The 21,107-nt window shown below is 43.7% G+C and overlaps 2 protein-coding genes across 12 annotated transcripts in view; both read right to left on the reverse strand.

Moving 5' to 3' along the window:
• Poc1b (POC1 centriolar protein B) overlaps positions 1 to 9,366 on the reverse strand; it is an 81,325-nt gene extending 71,959 nt beyond the window's left edge. For 4 of the 11 annotated variants that reach the window (XR_011365436.1, XM_069989661.1, XM_069989652.1 and 1 more), the window contains exon 1: positions 4,296 to 6,377. Coding sequence is in view for 10 of the 11 variants with exons in the window: in XM_069989661.1 (XP_069845762.1) it covers positions 4,296 to 4,401 (106 nt within the window). In the remaining variant the exon portion in view is untranslated. Of the gene's footprint in view, positions 1 to 4,295; positions 6,379 to 8,725; positions 8,811 to 9,265 lie in introns of those variants that run through there. The other 7 variants (XM_069989625.1, XM_069989604.1, XM_069989609.1 and 4 more) reach the window with 5 other exon arrangements.
• Positions 6,389 to 8,153, reverse strand: Galnt4 (polypeptide N-acetylgalactosaminyltransferase 4). The gene has a single exon (XM_069989593.1). It carries the CDS (start codon positions 8,136 to 8,138, stop codon positions 6,390 to 6,392), a length of 1,749 nt encoding a protein of 582 aa, XP_069845694.1. The 5' UTR covers positions 8,139 to 8,153; the 3' UTR covers position 6,389.
• Positions 9,367 to 21,107: the final 11,741 nt, after the last annotated feature.

The following is a 21,107-nucleotide window of genomic DNA, read 5'->3' on the forward strand; positions in this document are numbered from 1 at the left end:
GATAAAGCAAGAAACCATTTTGTGAATAGGTGAAATACTTAGGTATTGCGCGTGGTCAGTAGTACTTTAAGAGAAAGCCTGAAGGACAAGGAGTCAACTCGGCCAAGAATGAGATGATTAATATTTTAGAATGAGAGAAAAATTGGGCCAGAGATCCTTTCTTCCAGGTCTTTTCAGAAACCCGTTCTATTATGAATACTGAATCTGGCCGCCAGCACACTTAAACACCTACTTCCCAAATCATTAGTGGAAACCTACTACAACTTACTTTCCGTATCCATAGCTGGTACCACGGCTTCCACCTTATCCAGGGCTCAGTCCAGTGACCTAAGATATTCATCGAGCCTCCCTTCTCTCCAACATTTCACTACTTCTGTATATCTTACCTCTCTCATACATACCCAAGTCTTCCTTCTGCCTTCCAATTCATCAGGCAAAACTCCTTTCACTTTGCATTTCCTAAGACCATGTTTGTGCCAGTGACAATTGCTGGACACCCAGCCCCCCACTTGGAAACTAACTTCGTGCTAAGTTTACATGGGTCTTCCTCTACATGCAAAAGTAGTGTGCAACTCTCCATTGTCCCCCACCACCCATTATAACAACCCAGTGCCTTCTCTCTCTTCAACATTGGTACCATATTCTGACATCAGCTTTCATGAGGCAATGCCATTTCCTTCTTTGTGAATACTACAAACTGCATTCTATCTCCTGATCTAAAGGTTGGACAACTCAAACTCCAGTCATTTGTTCCCATTCTTCTACTTATTCCTAGGTGGACTAATAACATCCCATGACTTTAAATTTCATAAACATGTTTACAACTCCAACTCTCTCTCTTGCCTCAGGCTATCACTCTGGTTTATCGCTCTGGCTTAAGGTTCCATCTCAGCATCTGCCTCTGAATTCATATGGCTTCTTTTAAAAGCACTTACTGGATATTTTATAATTTTATAATTTATATAATATTTTATGACCATATCATCTCAATTATCCTTAATTATAATTACATATGTCTTTCTTCTAAATAAAGGCATACCACAGCTTCAACAATTAGGACTAAGACACATCTCTTGGTGCCCCTGTCCCCAACAGCCGCTACTAAGGTCTCCACAAACTCCCTCTGGCTGCTCTTGAGATGTGATCTCATCATACTCTTTGTTTACCAGGCTCTAATCTTTCTGGCTTTTTTTTTTTTTTTACTTCCTTAATTTAGTACAAGTCTTCCTAGAACTTGTAATGGTCTTTGCCTATGCCAGTCTCTAGTCTTTACCTAGCTAATTCCTCCTTTATGTCTTCAGTTAAATATAACTTCTGTGGAGAATTATTATCACTCATCAGACACCCTGTCTCTTTCCTTCACAGCACTGTTTTCCTTTCTTCCATCCAGGTGTACTTACACGTGGATTTGTGGGCTTACTAGCTAATATTTGTCTCTACCATTGAACCATGACTTCTTTATACCATCTCAGGAAGTAGATGTGTGTTGTTCACCACTGAGTATACACTCAGAGCACTGGATAGCATCTGGCACACAGTGGCATTAACTAAATAAAGGAGTCCTAAACAAATATACCACCTCCCCTTCTTTTATCTAACAGGTATAGATAAATGCGAATAAACTGGCTAGGATGGTGACCAGTGGAGGACACTTCCAACCTCCAGTAAGCATCTTTCCCAAAGGATAAAGCTTAACACAGGAGGGGGAGGGAGATGGAAGGAGACACGATTATTACCAGAATAAATAGGATTATTATTAGCAAATAGGCTTTCTTTGATCTTCCATTCTGTCACAGACAAACTACACAACACAGGCACTCAATTCACTTTTTAACAAAGAATTAGTCGAACTTTCGCTCAATTTTTAGGAAAAAATACAAACTACTCCCACTACTAAACCATAAGATTTGGATCAATAGCAATTTTTTTCCTAATTCTACAAATTAAAAAGTGAATTTCAAAATCTCTTCCCTAAGATACCTGAAATTTCCCAACCTCTTTCCCTCTCCTGATTTTTCTAAATCCAGATATAATTCACAAGCCATAAAATTTGAGGTTTAGTACAAAACCCAGTGTGTATCCACTATCACCAATTCTAGAAATTTCATCATGATGCCCACCTTCTTCCTTGCTCCCCCCGCAAAAAAAAAAACCCAAACCAATCAGCCATTATCCTGTATCCCTCCCTCCCCCAGTTCCTGGAAACCACTAATATACTGTTTGCTATGGATTTTCCAGTACTTTTACATTCATGAAACTGAAACACAGAGATATAAAATAATTTAGAGTGTTATAAGAGTTACTAAGAGAGCAGAATTTTAACAAAATCCACATGTTTATAGGAACATGTTTATAGTGGATTATAACAAAAAGAAAGTGAAAATATGTTCAGCATATTCTATTCATGTCCTAAAGGTGGCTATAAGACATCTGATGGGGGCTGGGAAGGGGCTCAGTGGTAGAGCACTTGCCTTGCATGCTTGAGGCCCTGGGTTCGATTCCTCAGCACCCATAAGCAAAAAACAAAAAAAAAAAGCTGGAAGTGGTGCTGTGGCTCAAGTGGTAGAGCGCTAGCCTTGAGCTGGAGAGCTGAGGGGCAGCGCCCAGGCTCAGAGTTCAGGCCCACGACCGGACCCCCAAAAAAACAAAAAACAAAACAAAAAGACATCTGATGATATGGTTAGAGTACCTTCTGTAGCGGTATGAAAACTGTCACAATTAATATATAACTGTACAATTAATATACATCATAAAAAGTTTTTAAAAGAGATCAGATAAAAGCAAGTGTTCTTAGAATAACCAATCTGAGGCAGTGTCTCATCTAAGAGAGATGAGGTTGTAGGGTGTTAGAATCATTAAAGAGGGGCTAGAAATGTGGGTCAAGCAGTAGTACTTATCTATCAAGTGAGAAACCTGAGTTCAAGCCCCAGGAATGTCAAAAAAAAAAAAGAAGAAGAAGAAGAAGAACAATTAAAAGCTTAACTGATCTGTTATGTCATTAATGTGGACACAGGAGAAATAATCCCATAGACTAAAATCATCACAACCCATTTGCAAAAATAACTAGCCACACATTTTATTTTATGTCTTAATCAACACTACAAACACCATTATCAAAAAAAGAAAAAAAAAGAAACTTCATAACACAAAAAAGTTTGTCATTTAAGAGATTAATCTGTGCTCGTTCAAAAATATTAAACAATTTAAAAAGACCAATATTGAAACTATGTATTTTATTAAGTAAAATTTAGATGCTAAAACAACGGTATTCAATGTAAAAACTAATCTCTTGTCCCCAAACTAGAAAATTCTAATTTGCTAACATGAATGCATACACAAGTAAACAATTTTTATTCCACAAATAAGTTATATGGAGTTATAAAGACCCTTCTGATGACTATGTTAACATTTTTTAAATAAAAATGACTGTTAAGAATGCTACATGGTCAACCCTGTACATTGAAATAGTGAATAAAGTGGAAAGTTCTTGTTCACTTTGTGAAATGATTATTAAGCATGTAAATTAGCTTAAAAGGTCAACTCTTAATTGTCTACAGCAAAAGAGAGCTGTGGTACCAATAAATTAGAATGAAAAAATGAAAATATATTTGTACCTGTCATTACAGTATATTTTTGGAATCAAATTGGAACATACCTACATATAAAAACATGAGTCATGTTTCTCTGTTAAAGCATGTTATTATCAGGGATGAACAATCTAACTATTGTGAATTATTGATATAAATAAAGCACTAGCCTAAAATTTCTTCCAAAAAGATTGCTGGGTCTCACCACCAACTTAAATTTAAAAAATTAATATTTTACTTTTAAAAAGCCTCTTTTTGTTTTTGATAGGAACAGTAAGATATGAAAATAAAGAATAATTCAAACAGGTACTTCAAGAATGCATCTTTTTTTTCTCATATGATTGGGGGGCTAAGAAAAACACAGAAAAAGATCATTTTTAAATAAATTAAAAATAGGAATTTATTTTTTAAAAAAGACTGGGCAAAGGGAGAGAGAGCTGTATAGTTCAGAGCGCTATTATGAATTTTTCTTAAATGAATACCAGAGCCAAGCATGTTACACATAGAAGGTAGACAACTCTTTGATAAACTTTAAGGTTTCTGGAAACTTACAAAGACTACTAACATATTCTCAACTTTAAGGAGCAGAACAGAAACAAAAGTTTGGATCTGGTGCCTCATGCCTGTAATCCTAGCTACTCAGGAGGCTGAAATCTAGGGATTGCAGTTCTAAGCCAACTTGGGCAGAAAAGTCTGTGAGACTCTTACCTCCAGAAAACCAGAAGTGGAGCTGCGGACAAAAGCTCAGGAACACCATCCAGCCTCTGAGTCGAAACCCCAAGACTGGCAAATACACAATAATCTCAATTACCATAGTGATTTGAAATTTTTGACATGGCCATTCTACACAATTCCTTAAATTCAGATTTTGCAAAGTTCCCACTCTCTACGTCATCAAGTAAACACTGAACACTCCTTAGGAACACTTGTGGGCTAATTTGTTATGGAGTGTACAGCAACTGAGATTTAATTCTAAGTGCAGCCTGTGATTTCTGGATCTAACATTGGTATGAAAGCAGTAAAGATACTTCAAAACAAAAGTATGTTTGCTTTTCACATGATTTAGTTTGGAAATAATATTCTTAGTCAAAGATTACTTTTAGGGCACATAAGGGTTTTTTGTTTGTTTATTGCGTGCTGGTCCTGGGGCTTGAACTGAGGCAGGGCCTGGGTGGTGTCCCTGAGCCTCTTTGTAAGAGCTCAAGGCTAGCACTCTCCACTTGAACTACAACACTTCCAACTTTTTCTGAGTAGTTCATTGGAGATAAAGAATCTCACAGACTTTTCTGCCCCCACTGGCTTCAAACCATGATCCTCAAAAATCTCAGCCTCCTGAGTAGCTAGGATTATAGGCATGAGCCACTGGGGCCCAGCTAGGGCTTAGAAGTTTTAAAAAACAAAACCGGTTCAAGAACTGTCAAAGTGAAATGACTACCAGAAACAACTGCTTCAGGTGAGCCCAGCTCACTCAGTTTAAAAAAAAACACCACTCTTTTCCAGCTCACAAACATTGTAGCAAACATTGCTCAATATTACCTATGTTAGAAGTGAAGATAGGAAAGCTGTAATAGAAATTGCACAATGAATGAGTCTGAGGAGAGAATGTATAATCAACATTTCATAGCTGGACCATTCATAAATCACCTACAGATGAGGAAACTGATGAGCAAGTGCAATAAAAATGACTGGATGAAAATCGTATTCCTCAGCTAAGCCATTCGTTCAGTCATTCATTCACCCACTTACTAAAAGCTGCCTAAGCACAAGACTGGTAGGGGCTACAAATAGGCCAGAAGGCAGCACTGACAATTGTCAATGCAGTCTTCTTTCCTGGCAATTTTAAGACAAATCCTTAAATTTCCAGATCAGTAGGAACTTGTGGAAGAATTCCAGTCTTTGCTGAAGTGGGTCCACTTTCAGTTTCACATATTTCAGTAAACACATTCGGGTTTAACTTTCAGAGAGGCCTCAGTTGTGTTTACTTCAAATGATTAAGCATTAAAAACAAAGAGATGGATAGTATTCTGAATGAATCCATTCCTAGTACATTCATAACTTAGGGAAGTGCAATTCAAAAATGCCCTACTCATAACAAGTTCACAGAGGGAGACCATGCAAAATTAGAGGTATTGATATACAGATAAGTCCAATAGCTCAAGTTCACCAAGTGCGGAATGTTAAGTATCTTTCCCTTTCATCCAGATTTCTAATTGTCTGAGATTTCTGTATGTTAAAAAGTCCTCCAAACTCACATTCAAACCAGGGAAAGAAATATCTAAACCAGGCTCTTTTCTCTACATCTGCTTTTCTTTGATTTCTATTTGGTTAAAGGAAAATTAGCTTAAAAGTGAACCAGATTCTATGTAATCAAAATAGTAATAATTCCAAATGCATATATTTAAGTTTTGGTTTTAAAAAATGGGATGTGCAGTGAACACAACCACCAGCATAACTCATATTTCACTTTGCTTGGACTTTTACATTCTTAAACATTGTGTCCTACACTTAAAAAGTGTTTTGTGTATCTCAATTCACAGTCAGTTTCTTTCAAGAGAAGTAAGAGACCCTATCAACAAAGCTTTTACATAAAACAACAACAACCCATCAGTAAGGCACGGATATATTAAACAGCAGCACTCTGCACCCAGTTTCAGTGTAATATTCCTGAGTGAACCACAACTCTCTGGTCCCTTCATAGATGACTGCTGGATGACTTCCGGTAAAACATAATCTTCACTGGGACTCTCTGCCTTTCGAGTTATTGTCAGCTCATGAGAAGAAAAAAAAATCCGTTGTGCTTTTCTATTTCTCAAAACTCCAGATCTGATTTTTATCTAGGGCATCACAAGTCCTCATTTGTACACCAGGTCGGCCCTCAGGTGTCCGATAAGCACTAAGACACTCTCCCGAGTGTGGATGAAATATGGTCCCATCTGGTTTAAAATGCCAAATAATATTGACTGGGACGGGGAGTCCATCTTTAGGACAGTTTTGCATTCCTACATGATTTTTTTGTTCAGGGACCACTGCACATAACTCGGTGACAGAATTAAACCTTATTTCATTGTTCGACGTGTATTCGAAGAACTGATTGCCTCCTTGACCGTGACATCCGAACAATGAAAGGTTCGCACCTGTGGGGTTGTTTTCGGGAGAATTGTAATCTAAACATTCGGAAGAGATGCCCAGACTGCGAATAGCCCCGTGCCAGCCTGGCCTATCTTCTGGTACATGTAAGTTAGGGAACACGTTATTCAAATACCAGTCAAAACTTCTGCATCTCAGTCGTTCTCGTAGTATTTTTCTTTCAGAAATATCCCCATAAGCTTCTTTCCGGGCCGGGGGGTTTCGGTTGTAGAAATGCTCTTTGTACTTATCCATCCATACTTCCGCGGCCCGAGCAGTATTCTGTAGGAAATTGGGGCGGGCGTAGGGTGCCCGCTTAGGGAACACGTGGCCCACGTGCGAACACGGGTGGATCTCCAGCGTGCCGCCGCACTGCCACACCCGGAAAGACAGCTCTAGGTTCTCACCTCCCCACACCTCCATGCCCGTGTCGTATGTTCCCAGGTACTCAAAATACTTCTTGCTGACAGCAAACAACCCTCCAGCCATCGTGGGCGATCTGATGGGATCGATTCTTGAGGTCCGCCGGTCCCTTTCGTGTTTGGGGACGGAATGCCACTGGAATGTCAAACGCCAGTCAAACCCACCAATCATGGGCTCTCCGGTCTGCATATAGAACTCAAAAGTATTCCAGTCAATGGTATCGATAACGGGACAAACAATTGCTGTCTCATCACTACCAATCCTTTCTAGCAGGGGCTCCAGCCACCCAGAATTACACTCGCAGTGACAATCCAGGAAAGTGAGGACATCCCCAGTGGCGAAAGTGGCCCCGATTAGGCGGGCTCTCACCAGACCCTCTCGCTTATTGGTGCGAATCAAGCGGACGCGGTCCAGATTACTGATGTAGGTTTCCAGCTGCGCCTTCAAATAAGCTCTGTCGCTCAGGTCATCCACCAAGATGATCTCCTTCAAGAGGACCGCGGGGGAGGTTTCTAAAACACTGTGGATGGTGCGGAGCAGAGTGGACCAGGCTTCGTTATAGAAAGCGATGATCACCGAGGTGGTGGGGAGCTTCCTGTAGTTGAACTTCTGGGACTTACACTCGTACATCCTTTTATCCTCGATGTGGCGGTGCAGGGAAATCCTGTCGCTGAGGTAGATGTTAATGGCATATCTCTCGATGAGTTCTTCCTGCTGTTTCTGTTCGCCCTCGCTCAGCTGGAGCTTGCTCGGTCTCCCCCACTCCCCAAGCGCGCGGGAATCTGCGGGGGGCTTCGCATAAAGAGGGCGAGACAAATCTTCTCCCGTTCGGTCGAGGTTTGAGAGCCGTCCTGACCCCCGGGGCCCGGCTTGGCTGGCCCCCGGCCAGGCGTGCAAAGTGGAGACGGAGAACTCCACCAGGATGTAAGCTACTGTGAGAAGCGCCAGCAGCAAGCAGCTCTTGCCTGCCCATGTCCACCTCACGGCCATCCGGATCCGCATGGTCCGGGGCGAGGGGGGGGGACGCAGACGGGGCCACCGGGCCCCCACGCCGGCCGGCGGGGGTGGGGTGGGGGAGGAGCAGCAGTCGTCCCACGGCTCAGGTAGGGGAGCACTTCCCTTCCCAGCACGTCTCCCCTAGCAGCCTGGCGTTCAGCTCCTTTCCAGCCACCGGAGTTGGCTCACTTTGTGGGGGTTTCCCCACCCCGCGCGCGCGCGCGCACACACACACACACACACACCCCGGCCCCAAGGACCTCGGTCTCCGGTACAGCCCAACTCCTCCAGTCCCCACTTCCTCCTCCTGCTCGGCCCAGAACTTTTCACAAACTCTCCAGCCAACACCCCACCCATCCCGGCCCGGCGCAAACCCCTCCCCTTCCCGCCCGCGCCACCTGCTGGTGAGTCTGGGGAGACGCGGCGGGGCGAGACCCGGCCCGCGGGCGGGGGGGGGGGGGGGGAGGGCGGCGCCGCGGGGGATGGAGACGGGGAATGCCCAGGGGGGACCCCCTTCGCCCCCAGACGACAGACGGCAGCCAAATGCACCTTTGGCGTCCGTACACGAAAGAGAGGCAGAGCGGGGGACTCACCGAGTTGTTTGCCGTTGGGGCTGAAGCTCACGGAGGTGACCGCAGCTTTGTGACCTTTAAAATAACGCTCCAAGACGGGGTCCTCCTGGAAGGAAGGGGAGGGGGGGTGCGGTTGGGAAGGCAGGTGCGGACCCGGGCTCCGGAGACCCCGGGGCTCGGCGCTGCTCCCCGCCCCGCGCTCCGGGCCGCGCCCTCTCTGTTCCCGCCCGGGCGCGGGGCGCGCACGGAGGTGCGTCTCCGTCCAAGCCCCGGCTTCCCTCCGCGGGCAGCAGGGCAGCAGGGCCCGGGGGGCGTCCCGGAGGCGGCGCCCCGGCCTCGGCACTCGGAGCCCCCCCCAGGGCGATTCTGACGCGGGCGCTCCACGGACACTCTGCGAGGATTCTAGGCGCCCGTGGGGACTCCGGGGACCCCGGCCGGCGGGGCGGCGGTGGGGGTGGTGGGGAGGTGCGCCGTGGGGCCCGGGCGAGGAGGAGTCGGGGTCGCCCCCCGTCCGCCTCCCGCCGGGACGGCTCGGGAGGGGCCCGCCCCGCCGGTCCTTACCGGGGCGGAGGCCATGAGGGGCGCGGCGGGCGCCGGGCTCCGGCGGGAGGGGGGGATCCGGGGAGGGGGCGGGACGCGGCCGGCGGGGGTGTGGGGGGGACCGTGCGGCGTCCGGAACTGTCCGCTCGGAGCGGCGGCGCCTCCCGGTCACTACAACAACGGCGGCCCAATCAAACCCCGCGCTCCAGGCGTGGCCAGACGAGTCCCGAGAGCCTGCGCCCGCGCGGAGCTGTGTGTCCCCCCCCCCGCGGGGGCGGGGCACTGGAGGTGAGGGGCTGCCCCGGCCCCGTGACGTCAGCGTTCTCCGAGGCTGGGTGCCCGGAAGAGGGTCTGTAGCTGGGGGGAAAGGGGGCGGGGGAGAAAGGGTGATTCTTCATCGATGCCATCGGAGTTCTATTGTGCGTTAAAGAGACAAGCACCCCCGAGGCTTTTAAACTGGTCTCTACGGCGGGTGAATGGGAAGCGGGACTCTGATCACCCGGTGAAATGATGAACAGTTTATCGAAAGGAGCTAAATTCCCTGGAGGACTTGCCACCGTAGTTCGTTAACTTTCTCTGCCTCTCACCTTTTAGATACGGCTCCCCCTCTCCCCCATGTTTCGGTTCATACCTGCTCAAGCTTTACTTACTGAAGCCCCCCCCCCCTCAACTTAGAAGCATATGTTTTTGTTTCAGTTACTAGACCGCAGGGTAATTGTAACCATTCCTGCAGTAGGCTTCCTTATACATAGTACTGCGTTCCACCGACATTATGAAGTGGTAAAGTTACAATGTTATTGTTTCCTAATTATAAGCTTAGGTCTTAAATAACAGTTGAGGCTACAACAGATATAAATTCTTCAAGTCTGTACTCTTTTTAAACCTTGCCTCAAAGCATGCAGGGCATAACTGAGAATTATATAGAGAATAAAGATCTGGTGCAACAAGATGTTAGGTTAGACTGCACAATAAGATTATTCTATGTAAATGAAACGTGTGCTCCATACCTTAATTACAAATTATTTTAATTAGTTGTGTAGTGACTGAATGGAGTTGCAATGACTACTGTACATCCGATAAAAACAGTAGAAAATGACTTTAGATTGCAAGACAGCATTACTCTAAATTCAAGTATGTTTATTGAATATGTTTAGAGATGCAAAAAATACTCTCTATGTCCATAAGAACTCAGCAATCTAGAGTGCTGAATCTCATGTTTTAGTAGGTGTGGGTCCATCTTCAGAGATGTTTCAATCTGCACGGGGCAAATCTAGGGTTCTCCAGATAAAACAGGAGCCTCAGGTGATTGCTGTGTGAAACTCAGCTGTGTGTGGTGAGAAACACTGCTCTATTATAGGATATGATGTAGTAAGACGACTGAAGTTGGGCGCTGGTGGCTCACACCTGTTAATAATAGCTACTCAGGAGGCTGAGATCTGAGTGAGGCTTGTGGTTCAAAGCCAGCCTGAGCAGAAAACTCTCCAATAAACTACTCAAAAAAAAAAAAAAAAGGTGGAAGTAGTGTGCCGTGGCTCAAGTAGTAGAGTGCTTGCCTTGAGCCTAAGAAACTCAGATAAAGTTCCAGGACTGGAGTCCAAGCCTCAGGCATTAAAAAAAAAAAGTATTGTTATGTCATTGGGGATGCACCTAATGTTCCTCAGTTCCTGAGTATTGTAGTAGGAAGACCCCTACTCAGGCAGGCAAGCCCACCTAGTCATCTGGAGTGACAGAGCCCACCACAACAAAGTTGTTAACAAAGAAACAACTTTATTGAGAATGTTCCTACACTGACCAGCCAGGGCCACAGCACAGGCTTGGGAACTGATACTGCGACCCTGAACAGCCCCCATTCTTTGGTTTTTAAAGGCAAAATCCATGAGGTCGAGCCTGTGTGTGACCAATAGGGTCATACCAGACCACACACAAGTGGCCAGTAGGTGGAGTATACTGAAAGCCTGTTCAAAAGGCAGGGTTTACTGTAAGCACGTGGTGTTGCCAGTTGGAGCCAGTCCTTAACTGAACAATCAAGGTGGGTTAGGTTGTTAAGGGGAAGGGGACCTAGAGGCATTCTTTCCATTCCAGGTACTGGGCTGGTTGGAGCCAAGGTCTAGTTAACCTTGTTTAAAGGATTTTTCTAAAATCCTTAAAACAAAGGCAAAGCCTGGAAAGAAGCTGTACCAGCTCAAGTCTCCTCTCAGGGCCTACTTCAGTATGATAGTTAAGATTAAGATACTTAAGACTAAGACATTTCCCCAGGTGTGGCAAGAGACAGCTGAACACTAGGAAGATAGTAAAGACTGATTTATTAGCAAAACAGAACTATGCTTTGAAGGCTGAAACTGACGTTCAGGAAATCAACTGCCTGGGTACTGAACTCCACAAAGGTTAGACAGGCAATTAGATAAGGAAAGATAAGGAGAGCAGGTTGGGCTGGAGGTTTTATATCCAGCAGGGTGGGATTACTAGGAGGAGAGAAACTGAGGCTGTACCCTTGTGGCCTTCCCAAAATCCTTTGAAGACTGCACTGCTGGGTGTAGGAAGGTGAAGGTGAACACTTGTGCATTTGATTCTCTTTGCCCTTCCCGTTTGGCCCTCTTTTGGCCTACTTGTTTTAGCACTGTTCATGAAGGTCATTTAGCAGCCTTGACTCTTTCAAGGGTGATACCTGATCTTGATATATAAAGAGTGAGCTTCAAAGGATTATACAAATTCTCAAACAAAAAAATAAGTGGGCTAAAGACTTAAAGAGAAACTTCTCTGAAGAGGAAAGAAGGATGGCCAAAAGACACATGAAGAAATGCTCAACCTCTCTAGCCATAAAAGAAATGCAAATCAAAACAACATTGAGATACCACCTCACCCCAGTTAGAATGGCTAAAATCAAGAACTCTAATAACAACAGATGCTGGAGGGGATGTGGACAGAAGGGAGCCTTACTGCATTGTTGGTGGGACTGTAAACTTATTCAACCACTTTGGAAAACAATACAGAGGTTCCTAAAAAGACTCCACATAGAGCTCCCCTATGACCCAGCAATCCCACTTTTGGGCATTTACCCAAATGATCACAAACAAGACCATACTAAAGCTACCAGCACAACTATGTTTATTGCAGCATTATTTACCATAGCTAAGATATGGAACCAACCCAGATGCCCCTCAGTAGATGAATGGATCAAGAAAATGTGGTATATATACACAATGGAATTCTATGCCTCCATCAGAAAGGATGACATTGCCCTATTTGTTAGGAAATGGAAAGACTTGGAAAAAATTATATTAAGTGAAGTAAGCCAGGCTCAAAGAAACATAGGTCCCATGGTTTCCCTCATTTGCAATAACTAGTATATGTCTGAGACAAGCAAAAAAGGTCAGATATGCTGATGTTAGGTGAAATTAACCCCAAGATAAGTATTCAAAATGTTTTTCTTTCTTGCAATTGTTTCTAACATATTTATAAGATGATTTCTTTGTTGTTTTGTATGCCCTGCCCCCATGCTATAATCCCTGCTTTCACTGTATTTGATGTTGGTATAATTTGTGGAGGGGAAGCGGAAAAACAAATCATTTAAATAGGGATACAGGTGGATCCATTTTTCGTTATGTCGAAAAATGAACTTTACAACTTTGGCCAAGGAGAGGGCAGGGGATGAGGGGGAGCTGGGGGGGGGGGAGATGGGAAGGGATGGGAAGGGGAAACAAAGGAGGAGGCAACAATGCTTGATAAGAAATGTACTCATTATCTTGCCCATGTAATTGTAACCCCTCTGTATGGTATTTTCACAATTAAAAAAAAAAAGATTATATAGCGGTTACCTTATTCTCAGACCCCAGGATCTGGCCATTTGGGCTTTCAGAATGAATTCTTTTAGTCCAGGGTATTTCTGACCATGCGTGCCTAGCTGCCTGTGATAACTATAGCAAGGCTGGGTGTAGTTTATTGGCAGAATACTTAGCATACACAAGGCATTGGGTTTGGTCCCCAGCATGTGTGTGTGTGTGTGTGTGTGTGTGCGCGCACACACACAATGATGGAGAAACGAACTGTGGGAAGACTCTAAGCTTTGCAGCTTGCAGTCTAAGTTGTACTTTCTAAAATAGACTGGCATGCCTAGAAATAGTGCTGGGTGCTGCTAGGAATGTAAAATGGTAGCATTGTGAAAAGCAGTTTGGCAATTTCTTGAAATAGTTATACTTATCCAAACAATTCAACTTTGAAAATAGGGATTCAAACAGATATATGTATACCACTGTTGATAACAACATTACTTTTTAAATGCTAACAAGTAGAAACAACCAAGGATCCAATAGATAAACAGGTAAATACAATATGCACACAAAATAATAGTTGCTTTGTATGTGTGAACGAAATTCTAATCTATGCTACCACTGTAGGTGGATCTTGAAAGCATGTTAAGTGAATCAATCAGATAAAACAGCATTTAGTTACTACGTTTTTAAATTATATTTTATTGTCTTTAGTTACAAAGAGGTTTCAATTCAACACTTTGGTGTATAGGCACAAATGCATGTTGATGAATATCACCTCTTCCATCATTCTTTGTTATTATTCTCATAAGAAGTTTGGTGGTGGGCTGGGAAGGTGGCTCAGTGGTAGAGTGTTTGCCTTTCATGCATGAGGCCCTGGGTTCGATTCCTCAGCACCACATAAACAGAAAAAGCTGGAAGGTGCGCTGTGGCTCAAGTGGTAGAGCGCTAGCCTTGAGCTGAAGAGCTAAGGGACAATGCCCAAGCCCAGAGTTCAGGCCCCAGGACCGCCACAAAATAAAAAGAAGTTAGGTGGAGCCGAGTGCAGGTGATTCATGCCTGTAATTCTAGCTACTCAGGAGGCTGAGATCTGAGGATTGTGGTTCAAAGGTAGCCCAGACAGGAAAGTCCATGAGACTCTTCAATTAATCACCAGATAAATGGAAGTGGAGCTGTGGCTTAAAGTGAGAGTGAGCAAAAAAAAAAACCCAGCAGCTCAGTGACAGCACCCAGGTTGAGTTCAAGCCCCATGACTAACAAAAGGAGGAGGAAGAGAAGGAGGAGGAGGAGAAGGAGGAGGAGGAGGAGGAGGAGGAGGAGGAGGAGGAGGAGGAGGAGGAGGAGGAGGAGCAGAAGTTGTTGTTAAATGGATTCATGGAGACAAAAAGAATAGACATTACCAGGGGCCAGGAATAAGGAAGATTGAGATGTTGTTGTTTAGTGCAGTTTCTTTTTGAGATGATGAATTTTGAGAATGAGCAGTGATGTTTATACAATAGTGATGTTTTAAATGCCAGAAGATTGAACACTTTAAAACTGTGATTAAAATGGTAATTTTTATTTCATGTAAGTCTTACCACAATAAAATGCATTATTGGTAGAAACTGAGGCATCGTCAAGACATCAGGATTGCTCAGGACCTTGATGTGTCTAATAATGGACAAATAATAGAGGGGAAAGGAAGAAAAAAAATAATCTCAAAACTTGAAAGCCAGACATCAGTGGCTCACGCCTGTAATCCTAACTACACAGGAAGCTGAGATCTGAGGATCCCAGTTAGAAGCCAGTCCTGGAGCCCGGTGCTGGTGGCTCATGCCTGTAATCCTAGCTACTCAGGAGGCTGAGATCTGAGGATCGCGGTTCAAAGCCAGCCCGGGCAGGAGAGACCGTGAGACTCCAAACTCCAATAAACCACCAGAAAACCGGAAGTGGCACTGTAGCTCAAGTGGTAGAGTGCTTGCCTTGAGCTGAAGAGCTGAGGGACAGTGCCCAGGCCCAGAGTTCAAGCCCCACGACCGACAAAAAAAAAAAAAAAAGTCAGTCCTGGGAGCAAAGTCTGTGAGTGGAAGTGGAGCTGTGGCTGAAAGTGGTAGAGTGCTAACCTTGAGCAAAAAAGTTGAGAGACAGTGCCCAGACCCTGAGTTCAAGGCAAAACAAAATATACTTAGAGAATTAGTTTAAAAGGAAAAAGAGTTTAAGTATAAAGTTTAAGTATAAAAACCTTACAATTATAAATTGTATATTATAAATTAACCTTACAATTTATTTGTTTTTGTTGGTCCTGGGGCTTGAACTCTGGGCCTGGGCGCTGTCCCTCAGCTCTTCAGCTCAACCTCAGCTCTACCTCTAAAGCCACAGCATCACTTTCCTGTCCAGGCTGGCTTTGAAATGTGATCCTCAGATCTCAGCCTCCTGTAGCTAGGATTACAGATGTGAGCCACTGGCGCCCACTCAAAAAAAGGCATGTTTTAAAGATAATTAAATGAGAGAGGAGGCAAAGCAAGTTGTGAAAGAATAGCTATATATATTGCAAAACATCTACCTGTGCATGCTACTTAATAAGTCTCTTGTCTCTTCCCATAATAATATTGTGTAGAAAACAACCACAAGATCTCAGTGGACAGAAATGAACAGTTGTATAGTTCATCCATTAAAAAAAAACCATAGTAACTAGAGGGGGAGGGGTTCCCTATGGTCCCGCCACTCAAAGATGACCCTAAGAACCATCATATCCAGCTGGACCCTGTAATCTTTGCTACTCAGGAGGCAGAGATCTGAGAATAGCAGCCTAAAGCCAGTGAGAGCCCATGAGAATCTTACCTCCCATGAACCACTAATGGAAGTGGAGCCTATGGCTCAAGTGCTAGAACACCAGCCTTGAGCAAAAAGCCAAGGGACAACACTTAGACCCCAAGTCAAGCCCCAGTATCAGTGTAAAAACAAACCAAACAAAAAGTAGTCATATATCCCCAGCTCCACAGCAAAACAAAGCAAAACAATCCATGCCAGTCACACCTGTGGTGTGCTCGCCACAGGAACAGCTAACTTTATTCTTATTACCCTCTATATTTAACCATCAGCATAATTTTTATTGGAGGTATGCTAATATCATCATGTCCATCTTTCAAATAAGAAAGGGAAAGAACAGTGATACTACTTGCCCACAACACACACACACACACACACACACACACACACACACACAGCAGAGCTGAAAAGTTTAGACACTCAGCAGTCTGCCCTCCAAATCCATTCTCATAGTCACTGAGCCATGGTAGCTTTTGCATAATTGTAGATATTTAAAAATCATTTCTTTTTTTACTTAAATAATTTTTTGGACCGAGGATCTTGCTGGGTAGCCCCAAAATTACCTGGAGAATGGCCTCAAAAATCTATGATTCTCCTACCCCTGCCTCCTGAGTTCCTAGATTACATGTATATGCTACCATGCCCAGCTTGATCTTTTTATTTTGTTCCACAGTCCTCATTTATTATTCCACATTGCCCCTCCCAGCCCTTCCCCATATTTCTTTTCTGCCTTTGCCCTTTCCCTTTGTTTCCTGTGTTCTTTTCTGCCTTTCTTCTCCTTTGTAGTGAAAGCTTAGAGGCAGACATTTGGAAATGTGGTCAAACTTGAGGACGCACTTTCTACCCTCACCTCTGATACACTTCATGGAATTCTACTTGCTACTATGATTATTTGGCCATTTCTCCAAATGGCAAACTTAGTCATATAGATGGGACCACAGGCAGGGTGGAAAACCTATAAGGGATCACTGGAGGTCACACTCCAGGTCGTGCAAACTATCTTTAATTAGCATTTCTTTTTCAGTTTTCCTTCAAGCCAGAAATTATCTATTTGCCCATTATCAATAAAGGATTATTTCAACTTTGGAAAGTCAGGGACAAAGGTGCCACCTAGTGTTCATATGTCTCTATTGCATGTGGATTAAACAGTTTGCTGCTTGTTTTATGCACAGTGGTGTAACCATCCAAAGCATACAAAGCAATAGCATGAGATCAGCTTGCATCATTAATGTATTAACACTTTTGAAGACCAAATCATTTCAATCAACATTATTTCCAAACCCTGTCAATTATATCCCTGATATATATATATATATAAAATCATCAGGGTAGCTTACTAAACTTGCAAATTCTTGAGCCTCACCCCAGAGGTTTGGATTAGAAAGCCAGGCATGAATACCGGAACTCTGTTTTAAAGCAGGCTTTCTAGGCAAATATAAGATGAGGTCAGTATTTGGGAGCTACTGGACATGTTTGCCAGGGCTCTTCAAATTGCACTTTAAGTGCACTTTAAAAGTGCCTCAAACCCGGTAGTGATGATGGATTTTGGCATTTTTGGAGCAGTGGTAAAAGGAATGCAGAGACAGGAGGAAGGGAGGGAGGGAGGGAGGGAGGGAGAAGGGAAGGAAGGGAGGGAAGAAGGGGGAAGAGAAGGAGGGAGAGTTTTGTGCCAGTGGGAAATGATTAAAATAAGGGGAGGGGGCTAAAAATAGAAATACTGTTCTTGGTTCTGAACCAATACCTGTTGGTAAGTGATTGTCTTACCTACCCTGAGAAACCAGTAACTCCTTTTCTAAGGCTTATTGTCTACTTTTTAGTCCGTTTTTTAAAATGTAGCTTTTACTATCAGGAAAATAAAAATCATATTTTGATGGTTGCAAAGGTATCCACTAAGAAAGTTTCTTCTTTCTCTCCCTAAGAAAACATGCCACCTTGTCCTTTCATCCTAACCATAAGATTACACATTACAAGGTCAGCTGAGCTGGGACTGTGTGAGAGATAACAGTGAAGAATGCATTGGTGGCTGACAGGTCTTTGCTCAAAGTCTCTTCATGGAATTCCCTACACCAGCTTATTCACTGTGGCATCATCGTCCCTCCCCTCCCCCCTTCATTCTTTTACCATGGTTCATTTCTCCTTGTAGTTCTTGCTGTCAAGTCTGCACTATATGCTTTCTCCAAAATCTTTTGCACTTCATTTAATCTTCACTACCTTTCCTAGCACACTGCTCTTGTTAAAAGATTGGTTTTTCCCCCCTATATAAGAAGAAAATACAAAATCTAAGTTCTTTTCTAACATAATTTGGGAATATAATCTAAACATGGGCATTCTAGATTTCTTGCCAATTATAAAATCACTACAGTTTAATTATCCCACACCATTTTCATTGTACTCATATTCTTGTCCCCATCCCATTAAACTCTTTCATTTTGTAACATTGGCCACTGATTGGCACCTTGGTATCTAAGGAAGACCACAGATATGTTTTGGGTTTTTTTGGTCAGTCATGGGGCTTGAACTCTGGGCTTGGGCGCTGTCCCTCAGCTCTTCAGCTCAAGGCGAGCGCTCTGCCACTTGAGCCACAGTGCCACTTCCAGTCTTCTAGTGGTTTATTGGAGATAAGACTCTCTTGGACTTTCCTTCCCGGGCTAGCTTTGAACCGAGATCCTCAGATCTCAGCCTTCTGTGTAGCTAGGATTACAGGCATGAGCCACCAGTGCCCGGCTACACATAGGTTTTGATGTGTTCAAAAACAAAAAATGTATAGATGAGCCAATTGCTAAATTTAGCTCGATATACCTCCATGTGTTACTGTGTCGCCTGGCCTGTTTCACACATGAAAAGGATCCTTCTATTCCTTTGTTTTATATTAGTCATGAAGGTCTAAGTTAAGCTGCTTTCTTGTTTTACTTCTCCATTAGTCAATTAGGAGTTTCAGCTGCCATGTCCCTGTCTCCCCACCTCCTCCTGGAGAGGGAACAGTGGATGAGCACTGTCATCACATTCAGTGTGAGTATGTGTGTGAAAAAGGAAGTGGCAAATGATGTAAAATATGGGAGACACCGCAGGGAGCGGTGATTCTGATCAAGGGGTGATTCTGATCAAGATGCAGTTTGTCTGGAAAGCTGCTATTGGAAATAGGTGACTGGTAAGCAGGAAAAGAGAGCGGCCAATGCCCTCTGGTGGCGTTTTCAGGTTTCTTTAGAGGAATGAAATTAATGCAATTTACAGGGAAATAGATGGATCTGGGATGGATATTTAAGTAGATAGACAGACAGACAGACAGACAGACAGACAGACAGACAGACAGACAGACAGACAGACAGACAGACAGATAGATAGATAGATAGATAGATAGATAGATAGATAGATAGATAGATAGATAGATAATGACAAACAATGTAAGCCAGGTTCACAAAGACAAAGGTATGTTTTCTTTCATATGTGGATCTTAGACTCAAAATACATTCTTTCATGTAAACACAGGCACATGAGTGTAAAAAATGACTAAGTTAAGGGCTGGTGGTAGGGCTGAAATAGAGCACCTGCCTGGTATGTTCAGGTCCCTGAATTCAAACCCTTGTGCCACCAAAACATAATAATTCATAAAGAAAGTTCCATCATTTTCCTTAAAAAGTATGCTGTATGTAAGAATGAAACCATGGTGCGATAACCCCTTTGAAGAATGAACAGATAGTTAATTCACATTAGGAAGTTCAGATATTTCTTTAATGGAGGGATAGTGGGGGAAGATGCATGAATGGAGAGCTGGGAAGGTGGCTCAGTGGTAGAGCGCTTGCCTTGCATGCATGAGGCCCTGGGTTGGGTTACTCAGCACCAACCACATAAGCAGAAAACGCCGGAAGTCACGCTATGGCTCAAGTGCTAGCCTTGAACTAGAGAGCTGAGGGACAGTGCCCAGGCCCAGAGTTCAGGTTCCACGACCGACAAAAAAGAAAAAAGATGCATGCATGGAAAAGGGAACAGTGGATGAGCACTATCATCACATGCAATGTGTGTATGTGTGTGTGACAAAGGAAGTGGAAAATGATGTGAACCGTGGGGGAAGGGGCAGGTGGGAGGGGGCAAAAGGGTGATTCTAATCAAGATGCAAAGGTTTGTTTAAAAATAAACATTTTTTTAAAAGAAAGGTTTCTTTGGCTGAAGAAAGTAGCATGTCTTGTTCAGAAGTACAGTTCTCCTCCAAAGAGAATTGGTGAAAAAATTATCGGGGGTTGGAGGAATTTGTATTAAATGCTCAATTTTTTAAAAAAAAGTATATTTCACTAATTTAACAGAATCAGATCTTTCCCACATGAAAAGTCAGCATTGCATGTGTCACTCTCTCAGTTCTGTGACTGCTTTAATACATCCGTGTTGATTCTCAGTTGAAGCCACTCGATCCCAGATGAGGCAGAAGAATGAGTCACAATCTTTGCTCTGTATGTCTTGTTGCTCAGGTATAGAATGTCCCTTTAAGGCTCTTGTATGGAAGGCTTGGTCTCACCCAGCACTGGGAGGTAGTGGTGACTTTAGGAGGAAGGTCTTAGTGGACGAAGGAAGTGACTGGGACCTCAGCTCCTTCCTCTTTTTTATTTTTTTGCTTCTTTCTGCCTGGAAATAAGCTGTTTCTTCTACCACATAATCCCCCATTGTGATGTTCTGCCTCCCCACATACCTGAATGCAATAGGACCAAGTGACCATAGATGGAAACCTTCGAAAGTATGAGCCAAAAATAAACCCTTTCTCGGGGCTGGGAAGGTGGCTCAGTGGTAGAGTGCTTGCCTTGCATGCCTGAGGCCCTGGGTTCGATTCCTCAGCACCACATAAGCAAAAAGAAAAAAGCCGGAAGTGGCACTGTGGCTCAAGTGGTAGAGTGCTAGCCTTGAGCTGAAGCTGAGGGACAGCGCCCAGGCCCAGAGTTCAGGCCCCACAACCGGACCCAAAAAACAAAACAAAAAAACAAACAAAAAAAATAAACCCTTTCTCTTATTAAGGTGCTTGTCATTGGTATTTTGTCACAGTGATGGAAAGCTGACTAATATATAGGTAGAGGGCTGTTGGGGGATGGACAGAGATTGAGACACAGAAACTGCCTTTAGTTTTAAAGAGCCCCCCCCCATCCTGGACATATGTAACTGTAACCCCTGTATATCACCTTTACAATAACTTTTATTTATTTATTTATTTTTTATTTTTATTTTTATTATTATTTTTTTGGCTGGTCATGGGGCCTGAACTCTGGGCCTGGGTGCTGTCCCTCAGCTCTTCAACTCAAGGTGAGCAC

This window comes from Dipodomys merriami, unplaced genomic scaffold, assembly GCF_024711535.1.
Source record: "Dipodomys merriami isolate MVZ:Mamm:240054 unplaced genomic scaffold, mDipMer1.0.p SCAF_10, whole genome shotgun sequence".
NCBI lineage: Eukaryota > Metazoa > Chordata > Mammalia > Rodentia > Heteromyidae > Dipodomys > Dipodomys merriami.

Excerpts from the sequence above, each read along its gene's own strand:
- Galnt4 (XM_069989593.1), bottom strand. The coding sequence starts at position 8,138 with ATGCGGATCCGGATGGCCGTGAGGTGGACATGGGCAGGCAAGAGCTGC.